Source organism: Haemaphysalis longicornis, unplaced genomic scaffold, assembly GCF_048455015.1.
Source record: "Haemaphysalis longicornis isolate Haplotype H1 unplaced genomic scaffold, Haemaphysalis longicornis Haplotype H1 scaffold_1, whole genome shotgun sequence".
Lineage (NCBI taxonomy): Eukaryota > Metazoa > Arthropoda > Arachnida > Ixodida > Ixodidae > Haemaphysalis > Haemaphysalis longicornis.
In genome coordinates, this window is record NW_027526203.1 from 289,442,050 (window position 1) to 289,462,659 (window position 20,610).

The 20,610-nt window shown below is 44.8% G+C and overlaps 1 protein-coding gene across 1 annotated transcript in view; it reads left to right on the plus strand.

The window, feature by feature from the left end:
* The window catches only part of LOC144147734 (rab GTPase-activating protein 1-like), a 74,769-nt gene that overhangs the window by 26,103 nt on the left and 28,056 nt on the right, over nucleotides 1-20,610 (plus strand). Inside the window, exons 12-15 of the mRNA XM_077679581.1 lie at nucleotides 49-410; nucleotides 11,423-11,497; nucleotides 16,525-16,650; nucleotides 19,577-19,720. Coding sequence (XP_077535707.1) covers nucleotides 49-410; nucleotides 11,423-11,497; nucleotides 16,525-16,650; nucleotides 19,577-19,720 — 707 coding nt within the window. The remainder of the gene's footprint in view (nucleotides 1-48; nucleotides 411-11,422; nucleotides 11,498-16,524; nucleotides 16,651-19,576; nucleotides 19,721-20,610) is intronic.

A 20,610-nucleotide genomic window follows, 5' to 3' on the forward strand; every position in this document is an offset into this window, starting at 1 on the left:
ACGTCCCCCCTTTCACCCCCGCCCCCCGCCCCCTGTGCTTCGCTGCAGACCTGGACGAGCCGCTGCCGAGCGGCACGGGCGAGGTGAGCAAGGACTGCTCTGCGGGCGAGCTGGAGGGCTGGGCGCAGGTGCTGAGCCGGTGGCGGCAGGCGGGCCTCGAGGCGGGGCCCCCCAAGGCCCTGGGCCCTCTGGTGCGGGCGGCCGGTGTGCCCGAGGCCCTGCGCGGGGAGGTCTGGCAGCTGCTGGCCGGCGCCGCCCAGGACCCGCATGCGGCCCAGGCCTACCGGCTGCTGCTGGCGCGCGACTGCCCCTGTGAGGGGGTCATCCAGCGAGACCTGCACCGAACCTTCCCCGCGCACGAGTTCTTCCGGGAAGCCGCCGGACAGGACGCCCTCTACAAGATCTGCAAGGTGGGTCCTTTGGACTTCACAAGAGAGATCTTCCCTTTCGGGGCCGCTTAGTGGGACCATAGGCCGGCAGGCTCACTCACGAGTGCACTCACGCACTCCCTACTCGCCACTCGTGAGGGAACGGGGAGGGAGCCTCGCCATCGTTGTGGACTGGCGAGTGTGAGTGCGAGCCCCTTGCGCAGTGAGCCTCACTCGCCATAGAGTTTCATACTAATATATACTAGAGGGAAATCTGGCGCTACTGTCTAGGCGAGCCGCGCTTCAGCGAGCGTTCCATCATGTACCCGGCAGGCACGTTCCACTTGTCCTTGGCATGGCTAATGAACAGGCTGAAAAGTTGGCTCTGGCTGCAAAAAAGGACCAATATTACAGTAGATGGTTCAGGAAATTTGTTTGTTATTATAAAATTGAACCTCCAAAAAGATTAATTTGTCAGCAGTTGTTTAGAAGCTTCAAGTACGATGAACAAGAAAAAAATGTCACCCTTTTTCATTGATTTTGGCTTAGAGACAAAAAAGAAGCTGTATGGCTAGCTAAGCCAAGTAGGCGAGGAACGTCACTAGCAGCAATGGCGCCGCCTACGGTGGCCCGCGACTGCAGCGACAGATTTCCCTCTAGTATATATTAGTATGAAACTCTGTGTCGCTCACCACTCGCGCCGAGCTCCACTCACCACTCGCAAGTGCAAGAGCAGCTGTCGGGGATCCCTGCTGACCACTCGCCGTGAGCCCCGCTCACCACCTGGGAGTGCACTCGCGCCACTCGCGCCATTTGCAGGGATTACCGTGGTGAGTGCCACTATTGCGCTTTTACTCGCTGTTGGCTGTTCGTCGCAGGAGCCACTCGCTGTGATGGTTGTTAATGGTGGGATTGCTTTTAGCTTCGGAAATATGTCGTCAGAATATGATTTGGATGGCCTTCTGACACCGTAAATGCACTGATACTGTTCGGTCTCATGACTCATGGAGGGTCTGCTGCACACACTTGCGTGCGAGTGGAGATGACGAGTGGTGAGCACGAGCGCGAGTGAGTGCGAGTGGTGACGGTGAGTGGGGAGCATGAGCGCGAGTGGGGGCTAGTGGTGGAGGGCACATAGTGAGTGTGAGTGCGAGTGGTGAGGGCTGCTGGTGAGTGTGAGTGAGTGTGGGAGGAAAAGTATATTTTTCTGTGTGAGTGTGAGGGAGTGGCACCCAGTTATGCTGAGGTACGAGGGCATCACACCATCACCTAGTGCCAACCAAGCCTTGCTTCAATCCCATCACGTTTCAGGCTCTGCACTGAAGAAATTTCAGCATCATTTGAAATTATTCATCATGGTGGCTGCAAAAATTTGCCCAGGCTCACTGCCTGGGGCATCATCACCCTGCCTTTGTAAGCCTCGCCCACATCCGTGATGCCATGGTACCATTCTATCAAGGCAGTCTAATCTAAAACAGAACTGGCAGAAAATACCTAAGGTTTGTAGAGTTGTGAAGTTATTTTCTGTGCTTGAGAAACCATCCAGTTCTGGTTTCAAGAAGGAAGATGCATTTTTATCTTTCTTAGAAATTTGACTGAAATATTTGCTACTTTACTTTTGAAGCTTGTGTTTTAGATACAATACACTTTGTGCACTGTTTTCTTGCGGCATTAAAATCTTTTTGTGCACTAAAAGCTTGCTGCACTATTTTCAGAATTTTCAGACTATAAAAGTGCCCATAGCCTGGAAAAACGCTAACGTAATTCTGATTCACAAGAAGGGAGACACCAAAGACCTTAAAAACTACAGACTGATCAGCCTACTCTCAGCTGTTTACAAGCTGTTTACCAAAGTTATAGTTAGCCACACAGGTGACATCCTGAATTTTCAACAACCCAGACAGCTGGCTGGGTTTAGGAAAGGATACTTGACAATGGATCACACGCATGTCGTCACTCAAGTGATAGAAAAATCTGCAGAGTATAATTAACCCCTCTGCATGGCATTTATAGACTACAAAAAAGCATTTGATTCATTGAGCACCATAGCAGTGCTGGAAGCATTGAAAGACCAGGGGATAGAGGAGACCGCATAAGACTCCTCGATGACATATATAACCCTTTCAACGCAGGATTTTTTATTTTGAAGAAAAAACTTTTTTTCCTTTCCCCAAACTGTTTGACGCAGTGAGCCTACAAACAAAAAAATGAGCTTGTGCTTCAAGTAATTAGCCATTTACAGGCATAATAGCTAATTAGGTCATCAGGTAATTAAAGTTTTGATTTCCAGAAAAAAAATTGTTTTGGCTTGTTTTCGTAAATTTTGAAAAGCATGATCCCGCATACAAAAAACAAAGCTGGTAGGGCAAGTATTTTGAGATTTACAGCCATTTCATCAAACTAGGATTTCAGTCCTTCGGGTCACCCTGACGTCAGTAAGGTCTTCACTGCAATGCCTTCCTTTTTATTTGCCCTCAGCTCTAAAAAAACCAGTAATAGTGACATGTCTCACAAGAGGCATCCTTGAAGAACTATTTTCCAGAAAACTATCTGTTTTGGTTTTGTTCTCGACGTGCTATAGGAATTTTGGGTAATGTCCTGGACACTAGAGCAGGAAGGGATAAAGGTTGTACGGGCAGGATAATCCTTCACAAGCCAAACGACAAATTCCTGATCCGTGAAAGCGTACAACCATCTCACCAAAACTGTACACTGCTTGCCTGGAAGTGGTATTCATGAAGCTTGACTGGGAAAACAGAGGAGTGCGGATAAATGGAGAATACTTGGGCCATTAGAGGTTTGCAGACGACATGCTAAGCAAGTCTGCAGAACACCTGCGAAAAATGTTTCAGGGACTAATTTCAGAAAGCAAGGCCATGGGGCTAAAAATAGATATGGATAAATCTAAAGTTATCAGGAAGAAGCAAGCCAAAAACGTCCTCTTAAGCTTAGGAAATGAAACACTAGAAGAAATAACAAAGAGAGAAATCCAGCGCAGAATAGGTATGGGTTGGGGAGCGCTCGGCAAGCACTCCCAAATAATGAAAAGTAAGCTACCTCTTTCGCTAAAAAGAAAAATATACAGCCAGTGCATACTGCCGGTGATGACATATGGAGCAGAAACTTCGCGCCTTACTAAACAACTGGAAAGCAAACTTAGGTTGGCTCAACGGGCCATGGAACGAATAATGTTAGGAGTAACACTTAGGGACAGGATACGACCTACCTGGATCAGAGAACAAACTAGAGTAGAAGATATCATGGTTCAAATAAAGAAAAAGAAATAGATTTGGGCAGGCCACGTAGTTAGGCGAAATGACAACCTTTGGACCACCATGGTGACAGAGTGAATACCAAGAGGCAGGTCAAATTACTCGATGGAGGGACGAAATAAGGAATTTTAGAGGCAAAAAATGGACTCCAGTGGTGCGGGACAGTAGTGGTTGGAGGTTGAAGGGAGAGGCCTTCGTCCTGCAGTGGACCTAGTGGGCAGTTGGTAATGACGGGGGACACTTAGTGGGCATCTATGAACTAATGGTCACATTGGAATCGGCCTTGGTTCCGAAGGGCGTAGGAGGATAAAAGCCTCTTCCAAAGCCGCAGAAAAAGGCACTCACCATATCTATGTCTACTGCTGTCTTACCCACTCCATAAGTGGTATGGCTCATAAATTCACTTGTATTGTCAGATGTTTCCCATTATTGCTTATATTAAAGGAGCCACGCAGACAAAACACAAGTTTGATTCATTCGGAAGATTGCCTTGTTAGAATCATACTGACACCATTTTAACGTAAAATTCGCCCAAATAAGCTACATCATTAGGAATAAAGGGAATGGCCATGTGACCCACTAGCTCATTTCCCGCAACAGAACCTATGATGTCATATGCTCAGCCGTGCAATTTGCTGAGGCCAGCAAAAGCAAATGCGAATTAGGCAGGGCTTATAAGCTTGCAGAATGAGCTATTTGCACTTAAATTTAGGGTGCATTCTTTTTATTCCATGCCCAGTCCTAGTATCAACCCTAATAAAAACAAGTCCGGCCAGAAGCAAAGTATGAACACTGGCACTTCAGCGGTATTGCACTGCCATCTATGAAAGTGGGCGATAAGCAAGATAACCGAACGACCATTTGTGAGATGGTAGCAGCCCTAATCAGCAGGCTATCTTTAGTTTTAAGGCCCTGCTGTGGATAAGTCACTGTCAAAGTCACGAAAACACGATTTAGCGGGAGAATTAAAATTTAGACTTAAATCATTTATATTTCTCAGTGAATAAAGCATCGTTTGCTGCCGGAAAAGCACTGAGGGCACTATAAAATACTAACTCTTTTGAATAAAACAAACTTGTATTTTGTCTGCATGGCCCCTTAAGGATTCTGAACATTATCATGCAAAAAGTTTGTACATTTGTGTACATAAGATGTAAGATTGTGCAGGCTTAGTACGGAGCATGCAACGAGAAAATATTGCAAGGGAAACACAAGTTCCAACATTTAGTATGGTCAAGGACCAGCAGTTATAAGCACTTGTGCCAGACCTGGTGACTCCCAATATCAGGTTAAATGCAAGCCTTTCTTCAAATCTTCCAGCATTTCTGCCATGGGAGAGGGAGCTCCAGTGCTGAAAAGTGACAAAAATTAAAAAAAAAAAGTAGCGAGCAGACAAACATGCCATGGCATCATCATGAAGGCGTTCTTTTTGCTTGCACCATTGGTACCATTTTAGTCATTGAACTTGAACAGTGAATGCAATAATTATGAATCTGCTGAGTGTGACGATATGCTGTTGACAGTAAAAGTAATTACATTGCACCATTTGCAGCTCACCCTCGTAGTGAACTGACTTGTTTAGGAGCAGCAGTTTTAAGTGGTGAGGATATGTAATCAGCTATGCACCATTTTCTTTTTCTAGAGGTGAGCGCCGCCATTTGCTTTTTCTGGCCAGACGCTAGCGCCGTCTATGAAGCGAACGCCGAAAACACCATGCTGGGCTGTTAAGTGCTCCGTTCTTACCGTGCGTCTATTCGGTGTCCCTGCGTTACCCAGTGAACCGTAGTGGTTTGGCATTGAGTTAGTGGTTGCAGTGCTTGTGTGTGTGTGTTTTGTTTTGTTTTCACCACCTGCGGATGGATTTTATGTCATAATTTGCTGCTAGAGTGGAAGATGCCGACCCCTTCGTTTGCAATGGTGGTGCAATGGTTAGCAGTGTTGGTGGTGCCGGTGGCGCTCCGCTGTTCCGCGATCTAAATGCTACCGGTAGGATGCCGACCGACATAAAAATCGATATCGGGGAGTACATACGTATTTTAAATGCCACCATGCTTGTTATGTTCGCCAATTAGTCATGTCTACGGAAGCGCAGAAGTAGAATGCGGAGCGCGCACAGCGTGGGGTCACGGTGATCTGCGCTCGCGATGGACTTTCGACAAGGCGATTACCACGCTGTTGACATTGCAATACAATATAATCTTTCTGAGCTAGACTTATGACGGTTACTGACGAGTGTGAATTAACTGGGCAGAAAAATAACATTACCGCACAACCAGTCAAATTACTATTCGAAGGTTGCAATCATGATTGGCCTAACTCTGCGCACCGTATGCGCCCTGTCACTCGGAGCCCATCTTTGTGGGCCCTCTGCTTGTACCATTAATGCTTTACGCAATCAGCAGTGGCTCTTTTGTAATTGTAGTACTTTATATTCCATGACAACGCAAAAGGATGAGAAAATTTTCCTTTGATCGCATTGTGTACAGGTTGAGCTATTTTCCAAGTGAAGCAATGGCATATCTTGAGCTGCGTTTCTACATTGTGCTGCCTGCTTATCCTGCTATCAACCAGCAGTGTACGATGGAGAAAGGTATCCTTTCATATCGTTTGGCAGTGTAATTCGTTCGCCTGAACAAAAGTAAACGAAACACCGTAATTTTAAAGGTTAGACTGAATCAAAAGAGGAATGCCATTGGCTATAATGACCGAACAATATACATTATTTTAAATTGATTACAAGGAACCAGAAGTGATTATAATGTTATACAGTTGAACCCCTTTATAAGAGACACGTACCGGGGAGCAGTTTCTGTCTCTTATACGAGATGTCTCTTATAAGCAGGGTACCATGTTTTCACTTAATAATCAGACCCTAGTTCAATGTGGGCACCATATGACTAAAATAAGCTCAAAAGAACGCTACAGCATGTTGCAAAAGATCCATTCTAATTTATGTTCGGCCCCCAGAATTTATGAAACAGTTCCGAGTCTTGTTTGCTTCATGACTGTATTTACACTGTATTTTACAACCGATTCTGCAAGCTTTTTTTTCTTTCTTCGTTTGTGGAAGATGAATCGTACATGTTGAGTTCACAAGCCTGATGAATAATAGGCAGAGCGCACAGCTTCTTCCGCTGTGGGCTCAGGCTATTTATTATGCTTGCAGGACTCAACATTTGCGATGCTTCTTAATTGGGAGCTATGCGAGTGGGAGAACCCGCATGTGCGATCGCACTCCATCCAATAGATGGCAGTAAGCTTCAACCACTTCTGTATGTTGCATTTCCATTGGCAGGGCTTCTCATTGTCATTTCATAGCTGACTGAACCACTGTGTGTTTGCTGAAGTTATAATAAATAGTGACTGCAGGCGTCTGTCATTCACCTGTGCTTCCAGGATGGAAGCAACTGCAATTAGTGACTGGTGGCAGTGCGTCTGAAGTTAAAATGTCTGTTACAAGCGAGATTATTGATTAAAGTTCAAGGATGACTTGTCCCTTATAACCAATCTTCTACATCCGATGTCTGTTATAAAAGAGGTCGTTATAATGGGAAAGATAGGGCAGCCAACCATGTGGGTCAATAGTGTCTCTTATACCCATTTGTCTCTTACATCAGTGTCTCTTATAACGAGGTTCAGCTGTATTGTAAAGGATAAAGTTTCTTCTAACATTTAAGGAGGTTTCGTTTTGTCGCCCCTGTTGCAGCTTTGCCTGTGATAAATGGATTTCGCTACGTCTGCTTGCTGTCCAAGAAGTGCACCAAACAGACCCTAGAGCTGGTCGTTAGTACAAAGTCTGTGCGGTCTATCAACGGCGTCCACCAATGTCTCAATTCGGTGTCTGCTGGGAAGCAATGCAGCAAAACATGTCGCAACCGCACTGTATTTTCGCCACGCAGTGTCGTGCAGATATGTGCTGTCAGCAACTTTTTCTCGCTTTCTCTGGTTGTTCGCTAACCCACCTCCACACAGTGTTGACCAAGCGATGTTTGCGCCTTGAACGGCATCGCAGCATAGGCTAAAACAGTTAAAAGTTCTGCAAAAACTAAGCACACAGTGAGAAACACTCTTGCGGAGCACACCGCGCTGAGAAATGTTAACAGCCCAGTGTGCCCAGGCAACGCTGGTCTGCCGGAAGCGGAAGGCGCGCGGGCCGCCAAGAGAACTGGTTTCCGAGTATTTCGCTCCTTTCCCGGCTGCTTATGGAAAAGGGTGTATATGCGCAAAGAAGGGGATAAGTTAAGCCTAGAGCCCATCTAAGCCCAGGCATTGAGCATTTTGTGGGATAATTACGACAAGTTAATGGTAATAGTTACATATGCAAATCATTTCGTTAGTGGTGATGTAAACAGGTTGGTAAGCATAGCCAAATTTATTGCTTTGTATTAGTACAACCTACAGGATTAGTTAAGTGTATGCACAACCATGTGTGTGTAAGTGTGGTATCAAATGAAACTTGAGTATCAAAAAGATCTTGGTGACCACAACTTGGGGCAACAGTCACACAGGGAAAAGGGCTAGTTATCGTCAGAAAATACAACTGCAGGAAAAGAAGTACAGTCAAACCTGACAAGTATGTTAAATTTGAAGCAAAGTAGTACTTTGTACAAAATGTACAAAGAAATGTTAGTGCTGACGACATAGTCTTGCTAAGCGAGTACATTTTGTACTTTGTACAAATTGTACAAAGTGCTGTAAACAACAGATTTTCAAGCTACCCATCGTTCCAGCAAGGGGGGGAAGTGCTGCGCCATTTGCGCCACGCTGCACCAATCCACTTCTCTTACACCATCCTGCTCCAAAAAGCAGTATTGTACTGAAACTACTCCCAAAAAGGTGCCGCAAAATGTTCAGCAACAGTGAGATGATGCTTTGTTGCGCGTTGAGCAGCGACAGCCCGTTTCAAAGGGCACTGCCGCCATTACCATCATCACCATCCATCATCACCAGTCACTTCGCGCAGGGAGCACATAGACTCGTTCATTCAGCTGTAATTCACAATGTGGTATGTTCCAGGGGACTCCCTAATGGCCTAACACTCTGATTCACTTGTCACAACTTCCCCGTCCCCAAGTGGCGGCGCGGTTTCACAGGACTTGGGGGTGAACTTAGGATGGGGGCAATGTGCAAACTTAGTCCCTAAATGCAGCTTCACCGCACAGCCCACTACGCCATGATGCATGTGTCGTCACTAGCGGTCGTTGCAATCTTCCCGCTTATTTTCAGAAGCAAAAAATAAAAGTTTTACTGTTTAGGCAGACCCTCTCTATTTTATCTTATCGCGAGTGCGCTTGCCATTCCAAAGGTTAGATGCTGCCGTGCCAGCGACACAGGCCCAAGCAAGAAGGGAGATTCTATTTAGCTAGCACCTACAGCAAGTAATGAGCTCAGTAGGTGCGACTTGCCATGCAGCACTTTTCTTTTTTTCTTTCCTTTTTTTTTTCTTTAGGGAGGGGGGGCAATCCTGCCCCCCATCCTCCCACCAGTAAGCCCACTGTTTTCGCTTGAAAAAAAAGTTGATAAACTCTGACCTTCCTTGCAGGTCAGTGACCTTCACTGACCTTCCTTGCAGATATGCAGCGGCTAATAAATATTAGCGGCCAGGAAGCCACCGACCTCGGTTTAAATTTCAGTGCAGAAAAATCAGGAATAATGGTTTTCAATGATGCTACCACTGACGTAGTGTCTATCCAGCAAGGCGAATTACCTAGAGTGAAGGAAATATGTGGATAAACGAAGGGGATAACTACTTAAGAACTCACGAGGAGCAACTTAAGGTTAAGGGAAAGCGAAACGCAGCTATAATGAAGCATAGAGCTCTGTGGGGGTATAACAAATATGAAGTAGTGAGAGGAATGTGGATCTCACATTTGCGAATGCTGTACTCTGCTTAAAATCAGACGTTCTATCAGGCCTTGAAGTGAACCAGAGAATGGTAGGACGTTTGGTCTTAGGCGCGCATGGGAAAACAACTAACGAAGCAGTTCAGGGAGATATGTGCTGGGCTTCATTTGAAGTTTGAGAAGCTCAGAGTAAAATATGCTTTGAGATGAGGTTGAGGGCAATGGATCAACGAAGGTGGGCAGCTAAGGTTTTTAGGTACCTATACTTGAAAAGCGTGGACACGCAGTGGTTAAGAAAGACTAGAAGGCTAACGATGAAATACGGAAAGAACAGTGGAGAATCCAAAACAGCCAAGGTAACCAAAAAAGAGGCAAGGCAGATTGAAACGAATAAATGGAGGGAAAAAATGGAAGCTAAAACGTCGTTAGAGCTGTACAGGGCTGAGAAATTGAACATCCGAAAGGAAAATTTCTACGATAATTCCCAGGGCATTGCTTTGCTTTTTGAGGCTAGAGCAGGTTGCCTGCGAACTAAGAGTTTTGTGGGGAAGTATTCACAAAATGATGGGGTATGCGTGGTCTGCGGAAAAGAAACAAACTATGCGGCACATAGTGTTAGGATGTGAGGGCATCCATCCAAATCTACATGAAGGGAATATTGGGCTTCCAGAAGCCCTAGGATTTAAGGGTATCACAGGGGAAGTTAACTTCAAGGCTATCGAGGGGACGAAAAGAAGATTAGAATGCTGGTGGACGAAAAGCAGAGAGGGGAATATTGCCTAGGACAGTTACCACCTGTAACAGGGAGAAAAAAGTATTTCGTGCCTAATAAGCTTCAGTGCCTGCCCTAAGCAGCGCTAGTATTAAACCAAGAGTGTAAAACATGGTTATATTAGTCCTTTTTGGTAAGATGACATGTCATCACCCCGCTTCAAAGGAGAAACCAATAGCAATCATCATCATCATCATCACCTTGTTTAGATGAATCGAAAAAAACAAGGACATGTGATGGGTATTTTCAATAAAAAAAAGTGACAATATAATTTTAGTTCTTAAATTAATAGTACACTAAGCAAATGGGAAAACAATGTTAACGTTGACTCGCTTCTCAATCACATCACACCAAGGTTTATAAATGCACAGTGCTCCTGGTCTCAGCATTGCCAGGATGTCAACTGCTGCTTTGGCTTGTTAATTAATATTGGTACACACTTCATTATAAGCATTGCTTTTTCGTTTTCTTAGATACAAGGGTTTTTACAGAAATATGAGCTTATCACCTCCCATAGGACGGTATGCCCAAGCCACAGAACGAGAACAAGACAGGAGGGGAAATGGCACTTCCTTGGGCGACCAGATAGCTTCACAAGTGCTTGGCCGAGCTGTTGTGCGAAAAGAAACTGTGTGGCCCGGCCACAATCTGCATTTCACTGCACAGCCCCGGAATGAATTGGGGCCGCTATCATTTCATCCATCAGATGCTGCTACACTCTCCTTTGCCGTCGCAGCTACAAAGCTTCATAGTCCTTGTTGGTTTTCATTGTGACATTATCTGGTCGCTCGCCTGAGCCAGTGGCAATGGGCCATTTCTCCTCCTATATATTCTTGCTCCGTGGCCCAAGCATCACTCCCAACTAAACTATTATGTATACAATTAATCATGAATGCAACCACAGAGCAAAAATCATTAGAATTTGAATTGTGATAATGCTCACCACTAACCATTTCAGATTTCAAAAGTGGCACTTCAGGTACTGTCTTGCTTCCATGTCTTGGCCAAGAGCCCTAAGAAAGGAAATGGCTAGAACCCTGTAATAGGGATTTTTTCCCTTGTCGTGGCAGTGGAACCTGTCTCCTTTGCACTGACAGGAAGGTGGTGAATAATTAACACGTTGTGCAAGCCCAGCTGAATTTCTTGCTTTTGTGTTTTTCGCTGCAGGCATATGCAGTCCAGGACCCAGAAGTTGGCTATTGTCAGGGCCTGTCATTCCTAGCTGCTGCCCTTCTCCTTCATGTAAGTGGTGCATTGTCTTTTGTGTGCCTTTGAAGCCGTAAATAGACATTAAAGGCTGTATCACTTCTTGTTTTAGCTGAAAGATCACATTTTTCATTGATCTTTAGCAGCTGTTCCTTGACGAACAAGGCTTGATTTGTTTAAGAATAAATAGTTAAAGTTGTGTTTTCTTCTTTTATTTTCCTTCATTTTATTTCTTTTTTAAGAGTAAAGGAAAACATAAATCACGGAGCAAGCCTAGCGTGCGTGGTGGTGCATGCCATCAAGCAGAAGGTGTCAGAACTGCTGCATGTCGAGCGATAAAGCTGACAGCTGGTTTGGTCATCTCACACTTTTGCTGCTGGCTATTGTACATCTGGCTGGTAGTAAGAAGCAGCGGCAGCTCACACATTCACTCTCATAAATGTTTTGACTGCACTTGAATTGGCGATTTGGCCCTAATGTGGTCGTGTTTGTTCATTGTTTTTTTCTCAACAAATTGCGTCTTGGCAGCTTAGAGTTCCTTTTAATTTTCTTTCCCCAGCTATCTTGGCTGTATCTTTTAATAAAAATAGCCTACATTAAAACGCACTTATAACAATACGGAATTCACAACACGATCTTATTGTTACAATGAGGTTGGGAGGGAAAAAAAAGAAAAAGGCAACTTTTGAATCTGTTAACGATTATTAAGTTATTAGACACATCTATTTTACACTTGCAGATGGATACCTCACTGTTATTTTCCCAAACCTAGTCCTTTCAGAAAACATTCAAACAAGCTCGACCAGTTGACCTTTCAAATCGCACCGTTTGTGACGTCACAAGTCGTAGTGCAAGAAAATGTGTGGGCAGTTGGACCCATTTTTATGCTTTTGGCATTATAATGTGCTGGTGCCAATAGTGGTACCTATTAGACATGCGAATTGTGGTTTTTGATATCAAAGCAAATATGAACAAAAATAAATTTTTGGAGGTATTGTTTGGTGGACTTTAAAAGAATCAGCGCAAGTTTATTTTTGTCTTAGGCTCATGCGTGGGCTGCAAGCAATGGCTCCATGTCTTGCGCACTGAAACCGAAAGTATACAATTTTCGCTCCCATCATCAGCCATGCCGTCTGCTTACTTTTTTTTTTTTTTATATGTGGTTTACTTGGCATGTACCAAAGTTGTAAAACTGATGAATCAATGTTTGCGGGTGTAGTCCGCGCTCCATCCGAGTGAATTAAAATATGTTCATATAAAAATATTGGTCATAATCTTTCTTTTTAACTTTTTTATTTTTCTTCTCCAGAATGAACTCATCACCCTTTTATGATGAAAAAAAATGTAGCTGAAAGGTGCATTTTACACTGTACACAAACCACACAGATATCCCGTGGGTGACTATCATCAGGTCGTAAAGCGCTGCAGTACCTGTTGTTTATTACCTTCAGCGTTCCCCTTTTGGGTGCTGCGGAATCTGACCTTTAACGAGATTAGGCTGGCAAAAGAGATATAATAGTGCCGCGCAAGCACAACTCCACCGATAGGCAAAGTGTAGGGCCCCAAATAAAAGGTTTCTGAACTGCTTACTGAAAGGGACTCTAAAGTGTAGAAACCAGTTGATTTCAACGATAGATTACAGTGCTGTGAATACAGGTATGTCACTCGTGGCAGCAGCGGTTGCTTATTAAATGCAGAAAATGTCATAAGCATGAAAACAGGTATTGTCACCTCACACACTTTCTTGCACTATGAATTGTGACGGCACAAATTTTGAATGACTAAACTGGATTGGTTGAGCTTGTCCAAGGGTTTTTAAGAAACACAGTGAAGAAGGTACCATACTAGCTCACATATTGATGTACTTGCATAATGATCGCACCCCCACCTTTTGTTATCAATTTTTTTTTTTCTTGCATGAAGATCGCATCCTGAATTTGCCGCCATGATTACTGTACCACAAGGGTTGTGTGCTCTGATGATGGTGGTGCATGAGGGCCGAATGCCATCTATCGGACACTATGTAAATGATTCTGCGCACTGAGTTATAGCCAATTGCGAGCGGTGACAGCAGTGACAACAGTAAGCACAGTGACAACTTATTTGCCATTTTGTGATGGTGCTGGCTTCTGTCTTTGTTATACGGCTGTGTTCAAGTTTAAGGCAATTCAAGTTTAAGGCTCTAGCTAGTGCAAAATGGTGGAATTTTTTTTTCTCCGTGAAGCTACTAATTATAATTCGAGTCGAATGCAGTGAGAAGTCCGACGTTCTGTGACACATGAGATTCCCAAGAGCACCCTCAGCATGATCTTGAAGAATAGGACTGAGATTGTTCGTGTCAGCAAGGAGCTTAAGATTGACGTGCTCACAGTAGGCCCGGGCAGATGTTACAAAAGAAACCATCCAAAACTGCTTCAGGTGTGCCTGCTTGCACATGCTGGTGTTGACTGAAAATTCTGAAGAGGGCAACGAAGCCATCATCGGTGTTGCTGAAGTGTGGGGTGAGCTGTCAGAATTTCTGGCTGCCATTACCAGGTCAGCGGTTGGCGAGTTTGGGAGTGTGGATGGTGGTGTCGCAACCACGGGAAAGTTTGGCAGACTACATTGCTGAGATCGTACCGAGCGGTAGTGAAAGCGGACGCAACAAGGAAAGCAACGACGATCTTTTGCCCACAACCTCCGAGCTGATTGGTGCACTCGCACTAGTCCAGCACTTCGTGAACGGGAAAGGTTGTGGCCTCATCTGCTCCAACTAACTCTTTAGGCAATGTGAAGTGCATACTGTTGCAGGCAGCGAAGTTGTCTGAGCAGAAGAAGATGCGACACTTTTTTTCGCGGAAGTAAGACAGTCTCATCAGTAAAGTGCTTTTATGACATCCAATTCCTTAGCCTGCCTATAATGTATTAGGCTATATATCAGGGGGGGCACAACTGCGCCAATTGCGCCAGGATGCTACATTTTCGATTTGCTTCTGCAAGATTCGCCAAAACCACAAAATTTACCCAAATTGCGCCCGCACTGCGCCGAAGCGCGAAATTCGACAGCCGTTCTCGAGCCTACACTAGTTTTAGCGAGAAGTTCCAGCTATGTAAGCAACCTGTGGTTTGTAAGTTTTTTGTTCAGCATGTCAGGAGGCGTGGCAATTGTATAATCCACCCTAAGGAGGTTATACTTTCTGGTATAACCTCCTGGATCCACCCAGTCCCGGCGGAATTACCCGCCAGGGTTGCCACTGGTGGCTACTTTTCTCCACATTGGCGAAGTTGAGAGGCCCGTGGCGACCTAAAATAATGAACGGCAACAGTGAATTTCTGGCAATTTTCGGCTAAGGACTCTCTATTGAGTTATTGGTTCCAGTTGCTGTTCCTCATTCGCTTCCCTCACCCACTTCGCTTTCTCCGCCTGTCCTAACGGCAGTGCAAAGCTATGCGCGTGATGCGGCATTGAGGGGTTGTTTATCTCATTTCGCCCCGGGCGCGTGCATGTCTAAGCGGGGGCGCGGGGGTAGGCATCGGGGGGTGGAAAGCGGGACGCAACTGGCACGGCTCATGTGAAATTATCTACTACCGCAACTTAGGAACTGTATGGCTGGCTGATTTTTCAGTGTGCTTGTGGGTATTTATCCATCTAAGTGCAGGCACTGCTTTCCTATTGTGTGTGCGAGATAATGAAGAAAGACGTGCTTATTCGCTGGCACCAAAAAAAGCAAAAGAAAGGAGCGCTGCTTTTGTTGGGGCAGCGTTGGCACGGGAAAACGTATGCCCTCGCTGGAAACACTGGTGGGGGCCCGAACACTCCCTTGCATGTCGTGTTTCCACACAGCATAGACACAACATACCCCCCCCCTTTTAAAAGATCACCTTGTAGGGGTCAGGAGGTTGTCGCTGCTGTGTGGACCTGCGTTGGTCGGGTGCCTTGGGTGGCCAAGGAGGATGGGAGCAGGCTATTGCAGGTGCAGCTGGAGGCGTCGCTTTCCCCGTCTGTGCTGGGACGGTGCTTCCCATTGGGAGATATTAGGCTCTGTTGAAAGGTGGTGACACTTTCTTCGGAGTGGCCTCTTTTGTTCGAAGATGGCTGGAAAGCTGGGGTGCAGGCGTTGTTGTCGTCCTGTAAATTTGGACAAGCCCTTACCTTAGGCCAATTGGTTTTTTCATGGTCGCTGAGACCCATTTTGGCTTTTGTTGAAACTGGCGGACGAGAACGGCATCTCCCTTTGGAACGGTGGCATCGGTCGGTTGTGCGTATCGTGTGCCGCCTTTGAAGTTTGCTCTAGAAGAACAGCTGTCAGCTTTGTTCTCATCTTGTGCGGAACCAGTAGCGTTGCTGCGGTCTGTCCCGCCGGGTTTCACACTGTTGTGTGCTGCTTGAAATTTGAAAAGGAAGCGGGACATTCGTTGCTGTACTGACCCACTTTCATTAGTTCAGGAATTAGGCAGAGCGACCTCAACAAGGTGCACAGTGATCAAGTGCTATTTCAAAAAGGCAACACAGCCCTAAATGAGGCTCTTCAAGAGCTTGCAGAGTTTGATAAGAAAGCAAATAAGAAGTTGTGGCATTGATGTAATGCCAGAATAAAATGTGTTTGAGCATGCAGTTCAAATTGTTTATGTAGACATCCTCTATGTTCATTCTTACAGCTTTTGACCTAAAAAACCAAATAACTTCGAAGTGTCACTTGTGCCAAGTTTTCTTTATGGTAGTCTGCTCCTGTGCTGCTCCAAAATGGTATTTTTTACTTGTACGAGCTGCTCCAAAAGTGGGTTTTTGTGCTCCGAAATGCAGTTTTTTGTGCTCCAAAATATGCCCCAAAAGCTGTTCTAGCTGTCCCACCCCTAATATATGAACTTATAGATGTTTTTTTTTTATTTTGCAAGTTTGAAATAACTGGGTTTGACTGTAGTGCGATCTTTCAGTTAAAACCATTCAATGTTCAGTTCCCCTCTAATGGGAGTTGCACAGTGCTCAACCACATTTGTGCACACTTGAAATCTCGAGTGTCCCTTTGCTATTTCCACTTTACGTTTGATTCAGTGTTTTGACAAGTTGGCTGCTTTTTGTGCAGATGCCCGAAGAGCAAGCCTTTGGAGTGTTCTGCAAGGTCATGTCTGATTATGGGCTGCGAGACCTCTTCCGCAATTCCTTTGAGTGCCTCCATCTCAAGCTCTTCCAACTAGAACGACTCATGGAGGTATCACTTTCCCGCACATTTTCTTTTCTGATACAGTCGTGGTGCAATGTGTTAAGGGGGGACTCAGCTTATCACATTCCTACAGGACTCGCTAATTCATGACCCATGGGCTTAGAGACCATCGTGTATCGATGCGGAAGGTTTTTCAAATTATTAGAGATGTTCCTAACGGCCTAGTTTTCTTCTTTTATAAATGTTATATCACTTTTTTAATGAGATAAAGAAGTAAACAAGAAATGCATTTTGGTTTATCCAGTTTTCACTAGATGGCACTAGCTGTCTAGCAAGCGAGAGTTACTTTTTAGTTCGGTACAGAAGTAACATATCTCTTAAATAAGCAAACTAGGCCATTGTGAACATGGGTATGTATCTGTAAAGCTTTTCGTATTGGTGCTTGATGGTTATTAAGTTCGTGGGTCATGAAGTAGTTAGTAGCGCCATAGGAATGTTAACAGATGAGTCCCGCTTAAAGGGGCATAATTTCCCAAACCTCAAAGGATAGAACATCTGTTCTACAGCTCTTCAAAATCCTTGGCTAATGTGCACTTGTTTTATTAACTCGGACACTGAAAAATGACCATCACAGGTACAATGGGTCAGCCAGTTCAGGCAATGAAAGAGAACGCTAATATATTGTTAGCAGAGGGCTGGTACCAAGGCTACAGCGTATGCCCCCCTTGGGCTGTGCTCTATTTCCTCACTCCATTTTTTGCCTTTCCCCTCCCCCCATGAGGTCAGTCAGGATCTGCCTGTGCAATGGCCAGGAAATAAGGTGTTTACTAAAGTGTCACAGGAGCAACTAATGTCTGAGTTGCTTGCAGCATCACAAAAGGGTTTTGTTATGAGGCAAGTGTGTATGAATTTCAACTGAGTTTGTGTATGGCAGCAGTTTAAGTTCAGACTTGAATGGATGCGGCACGAGTATTGTCTCACATTGGCCTCTGTGCTGCGTTTAACTCTAATGATTGCAAGTTGAGCTGGAAGCTTTGCTAAGTAGGTAACTACCATTAGGCTTCATGGGCATCCACATGTTGAGGGGGGCGTCTGGGGTGTGAAAGAGATTTGCTTGTTAAAGAGGCAGCAGCTGTAGAAGAAAGAATTTTGTGAGCATGCCTGCTACGCAGCGTGCTGGGGGCTTGTGAAGGTTTTATAGAAGTTTCTGACAATGCAACAACCTCCTGAAAGAACTTCCGACAGAAAATGGGACACTCTGGGGCACCTTGTGGGTGCCATAAATTGGCAGAATGGTTGCTACATCAGCCCACTTGCCCAAGGTGATAAAACGGGCAATGCAGTAGGGCTGTGTGGATGTAATTATGCAGAACAATTTTTACAATTGGTGCAAGCTCTAATTTCAATGTTTTGGTGCTGCATATAAGCTTTGCTAGGCTACTTATTATGAAATATTGCTGGTCTTTGTCTGCATGTGTTTCTGTTGTGTACCTCAGTCCTGCTCAGGAGGCAGAATCATTGTCTCACTCTTCTCGTGCTAGCCAAAAGGAAAATGAGACAGCACTGTTTATGAGATCAAGAGGCACCCTGCTTTCCCTACTGAAACTCTGTGTAATGTGCTTCCAACATAGCAATTGCTTGAAAAGGCGCAAAAGCATGCAGCCTCCCCATTCTTTCTTTAGTTCAATTTTTGAATGACAAAAATTTGGTTGCTTTCTCGTGGGTTCCTCAGTATAGTTCATCTCCCCATCTTCTTCCTTGTAAAAGAATTCTGCAAATGTTGCAGTAAGGCCTACACTGGTGCAGTAATACAGTTAATCCTCATTATAAAGAAATTGAAGGGGCGCCGTGATTTGCTCGTTATAACCAGTATTTCGTTATAGCCGTAGCGGGCATTTACTGCAAATATTGTGCACTGTACTTACCCAAAACAAAGAATGGTCGAACTCAGGATCTCACCACATGGCGGTACAAACAAAATAACTTCATTCCAGAGATATAAAGGAAAAGTCACGCACCTACGTTATCGCAGTTCAAAATACAAAACTCGTGTTTCAAACAGACTTTGCTGTAAAGAAGTCCGCAATTGGACGTTGATGCATCTTTCTGATGCGAACGACGGTTCGCTCAGCTTCGTGCCCAATGTGACGGCTTTTATCATAGCCGCCCTCTGTTCTAGTCATTCACTTTCCTGGCACATTCATGCTGCTCGATTCACGTGCGCAGCATGATAAAAGATAAGGCTGAAGCACTTCAAAAAAACGCGCACAACTTCAGCCATGTGGCTACAGTGTTATTATAGAACACTGTAACGCGGCTGCCACAATGCACGTCGGCGAGTGACAACGGTGCAGGCAAGCGCGCCGCCGCCGTGCGTGTCGCATGCATTGGCTGCGGGCCGTGTGCAGTGAGAAGACGATTGGAATGGCTTCGCGGACGTAGCAGACGCATGGCGCACCGTTTGGCTTTGCGCGCATTGCGGGAGGGTGCATGGCGGGAGTTTTAAACTGCGAAATACAGTTGTCACCTTGCACACCGTCTGAAATCTGCATTGTGCACTGTCGTGCTCAAAATTTTATATTTCCTAACGAAATTGGTTTGTTATATATCCCACTGAAGGCAAATTTCACCTCGTTAATTAAATCGAGGTTTTAAATACTTTAGTTTCAATGGGGCTTTCAAGGGAAATTATGATTTGCTCGTTATACCAATTATTTCGTTATAGCCCGTCTCGTTATAACGAGGTTTCACTGTATTTAATTTTATCCAAACTGGTAAGTATAGCAACAGTATAGGGCTTTTTTGTTTCTTTTTTTCTTTTCCCCCCTCCAGAATGCCAATTTCTTGTGTAGTATAACCTCTTTTTGGGAGAACACATGAAAAGGGGGGAAAAGCTTATGAAAGCAAAGTGTAGGGGTGAACCCACTTGCTGAGAAGCAGTGTTGGCATACCCCTTGCTCTTGCCCTCTCACAGGACCAGCTTCCACAGCTGCACGCTCACTTCCTGGACCTTGGGGTGGAAGCCCACATGTTTGGCTCCCAGTGGTTCCTAACACTGTTCACAGCCAAGTTTCCATTGCATGTAGTCTTTTTCATCTTGGACCTGTTCCTTCTTGATGTAAGTGCCCTGCCTTGCTGAGTTTCTTTTCTTTTCTTTTTTTTTTTTTCCCTGCCTACTGTTACTAGAATTACCCGAGTGCAGTATAGTTCGTTAAATTCCGCCTGCATTCAGTTTTACTTTATGCCAGGACTTGTCTTCAATGATCACTTAACTCTTCTTTGTGGTCAGTCGAGATTCTAAGTTGACTGCCCCTGAAAGGCATTGGTGCCAGGTTCAGGCTTTTAACATGTTTTTTGAGGGACTTTAAAGGCTCAATAACTTTTTGTTCTAACTTCAAGGTTTTAACTTTCTGAGCTCAGGCTTTTTTTTGACAACAAGCCATGCTTTTTTTGTCTGTAAAAATGCAATTGAAGTTGGAGTTTCTCTTTCCCATTTCCATTCAATTTCTTTTGTGACATAAAAAACTAAGGCACCAGGCCAACCAGAGGCCGTGCGATGCTTCCTCCTAGAAAAAAAGGAAGGTGTAAGAAATGCCACTCATATGGTCAGCATAAAAGCGAATAGTTGACCTTAATTGTGTTTTTGACTGTGCTAACATTTTCTGACTTTTGCCTCTGGCAGCCGAAGGCACATGTGTGAGTGCGTGTGTGTGTGTGTGGACACACACACACAGGGGTGTATATATGTATGTATTTATGTATGTGCGTGTGTGTGTGTCCACACACACACACATATACATAAATACATACATTGCTTCTGTTATATTTTGTGTTTTTGCTTTTCTCGCCCCCCTTACTCAATGTTCCTACGGAAACCTCTAAGGTAACGTGAATAAATACATACGCCCCTCTCAATTTTCCCAGGGTACCGAAGGTGAATGAATACTTTTCAGGGGTTTATAAAACTTTACTTCTTTTGCTGCAAATTTTAATTATGACAATGTCCTT